Source organism: Nanorana parkeri, unplaced genomic scaffold (genome assembly GCF_000935625.1).
Source record: "Nanorana parkeri isolate BGI_ZX_2015 unplaced genomic scaffold, ASM93562v1 scaffold1674, whole genome shotgun sequence".
In the NCBI taxonomy this organism is placed as follows: domain Eukaryota; kingdom Metazoa; phylum Chordata; class Amphibia; order Anura; family Dicroglossidae; genus Nanorana; species Nanorana parkeri.
Genome location: NW_017307942.1, coordinates 120,283 through 122,873, shown reverse-complemented (window position 1 = coordinate 122,873; position 2,591 = coordinate 120,283). Strand labels below are relative to the sequence as shown.

The 2,591-nt window shown below is 54.1% G+C and overlaps 1 protein-coding gene across 1 annotated transcript; it reads right to left on the bottom strand.

The window, feature by feature from the left end:
- Positions 1 to 610: 610 nt before the first annotated feature.
- GAS1 (growth arrest specific 1) lies at positions 611 to 1,480 on the bottom strand. The gene has a single exon (XM_018571097.1). It carries the CDS (start codon positions 1,478 to 1,480, stop codon positions 611 to 613), a length of 870 nt encoding a protein of 289 aa, XP_018426599.1.
- Positions 1,481 to 2,591: the final 1,111 nt, after the last annotated feature.

The window sequence follows — 2,591 nt, the reverse complement described above, 5'->3', positions numbered from 1 at the left end:
GGTACTGCTTACAGCATCCCATAGAAGCCAACAGCTGCAGGTGGGTAGACGTTGGTATTTGTGTACAGACATGTATGCATATGTACGCACATCCGGGGGCGTGTGCCCATACGCATGTATGGCTGTAGAAAAGTACTGGTGTAAAGCTGTGTAGTTATGTATGTGTATGGACGCACGTCCGAGGATGTGTACCCATACGCATACACAAGTAATGGCATATAACTGTGTACAGCCATGTATGCCTATGGACGCACATCCGAGGATGTGTACCCACATGCATACATGGCTGTACAGAATACCTGTGTAACGCTGAAGACAACCAATGACTTTATGGGAGGCTCCCTGGCATTTACATTGTATGGGTACCGCCGCCCATGTCCACAAGCCCCCAGAGGATGTGTGTTCTTGCTGCCCATAGCAACCAGATGTTTTTTCCTTTCAATTCCCAACAATGACAGCTGGAAGGTGGTTGCTATGGCCAGCAGATGCCCATTCCTACACTGGGATAAATGAGGTTCAGCAAGGCACACTGGATGAGCTGGACACTAGAGTAATACATAATGACAGCCCTATGGCTCCGCTGAGAGTCCACACATACAAGGCGTCCATGTCACCCCAGCAGAACAAGCAGCACCATGGATGTCCCCAAGATCCCCAGCAGGGAAGCGGAAGTGGCGGCCGAGCCCCCGGTGGTGTCACTAATCACCCGGTTCATGTCCTCTTCCTGGGAGCCTTCCCTGCCCTGGTGGAGTTCATCATCGTACTCCTCATCGTCATAATCGTAGTCTGAGCCCCCACTGCTGCCCGGCCCCACGTTGCCCATGTCTGCCCCGAAGCAGAGGCGAGCCATGTTCTCTTTGATGGACTCGCAGATGGGCCTCTCCAGGCCGTCACACACGCAGTCATTGAGTAGCAGAGCCTTGGGCACCTGCATCATGTCCTCTATAACCCCCCGGCACTCGTCCGTGCAGCGCACCCCATTGAACAGCCGGCCGCACTTGGTCAGGTAGCGGCTGAGCGAAGAGTGGCAGCGCCGGTCACTCTCACATAGTCTGCGGGCTTCCATGCAGCCCATGACCGCCCCGCCTCCCCCGGCGGCTCCGCCCCCTCCTCCAGCACTAGCACCTCCGCTGGTCCTCGGCATGCACGGCTCGATGGCCCGCTTAGTGGCTTTGCAGAGTTCGTCCATGGCGCAGTCACAGTCCTCCAGAGCGGGGCCTCCCTTGGTGTAGTTGAGCTGGATGAGGGCTGAGATGCAGTGGCTGGGGCAGCGGCGGCGGCCCGTGCTGTGCGAGGACGGGGCCTCTCCCGGCCGGGGCAAGGCTGACGAACAAGCCTCGGTGTACTGGCTGTAGGCATAGCTGCAGTCCGATTCCCGCTGGCACTGCAGGATGGCCTGCCAGCAGATGAGGCGCCGGCTGAGGGCCAGCGCGAACAGCGAGGCTAGCAACAGCGTGCACACTACCCTCCGACCGGCCATGACCGGCGGCTTCTAGCGCCTCTCCTCCCGGTTCCTTCTACCGCATGTGGCTGGGATCACAGCATCACGGCGTCCTCAGTGACAATAGCGGGGAAGTCCCGATGGCTCGCTCACCAGTCATCACAGTTCATGTCGCTGGGCTCCGTTTTCTACTGGCAGAAAGATCGCGATCACTGCGCTCCTGCCTCTGTTTGCGCTTCTTCCAAACGAGCAGCCTGCCACAGTCCTGCTAATGCAATTTCACTTTCTGAGGAGGAGAAAGAGAGGGAAAACTTGGGGCTCCTTTGCTTCTGCTGCTGCCTCCTCTTCTTCTTCTTCTTCTTCTTCTCCTCCTCAGATGCTTCCTTTGTCGGCTCACCGGGATGATTCCAGCAAACGTTTGCAGGCTTTATATATAGAAGTGCGCTGACGGCGTGCTTTCATTCGCCCTCATTATGCATGCATGGGGAAGAAAGCAAACAAACAGAAAATAAAGCGATGCTGCGGCTTCTCATCCAGGCTGCTAGGGCTCGCTGCTTTTCTCCCGATCTCCTCGCCCTTTGCTCAGCCCCTTTCCCGGCTCTCCCAGCTGCGATTGGTCCAGCCGCTTGTTGTTGAAACTTTTTTTTGTGTGTGTGTATGAGATCCTCGGTAGGGGGATGGTGATGGGGGAGAGGGGGGCGTTGAGAAGCAAATGCTTTAGGATGACACAAAGCCCACCCCTTTCTCCAGCTACTTCTAATCATTATGTTTTTTTAGACTGCTTTTAAGAAGATGAAATCCTAATTACAGTCCTGTGCCGTGTTAGCCCTCCACTAGTGTGCGATGTTTAAGTGATGCCCCTCATTGAACAAGTTATTAAAGATGCAAGCTTTCCGGATGCCCTAGATCTCTTCATCACAAATGTGTAAAACCTGACAAAGGGAGTGAAGGAATCCCAAAAGCTTGCATCGTTCCACCTAGGTCTTCTCAGTAGTTCGGGGAACCTTGTTATACCTTAGGGTTTGAAGTTTAAGTCATACCTAACTTTATTATATAACTTATTAAAGATGCAAGCTTTCCGAGTGCCCTAGATCTCTTCATCCGAAATGTATAAAACCTGGCAAAGGGAGTGAAGGAATCCCAAAAGCTT

What these genes read in the sequence shown, in the direction of transcription:
- GAS1 (XM_018571097.1), bottom strand. Translation starts at nt 1,480, where the DNA reads ATGGCCGGTCGGAGGGTAGTGTGCACGCTGTTGCTAGCCTCGCTGTTC.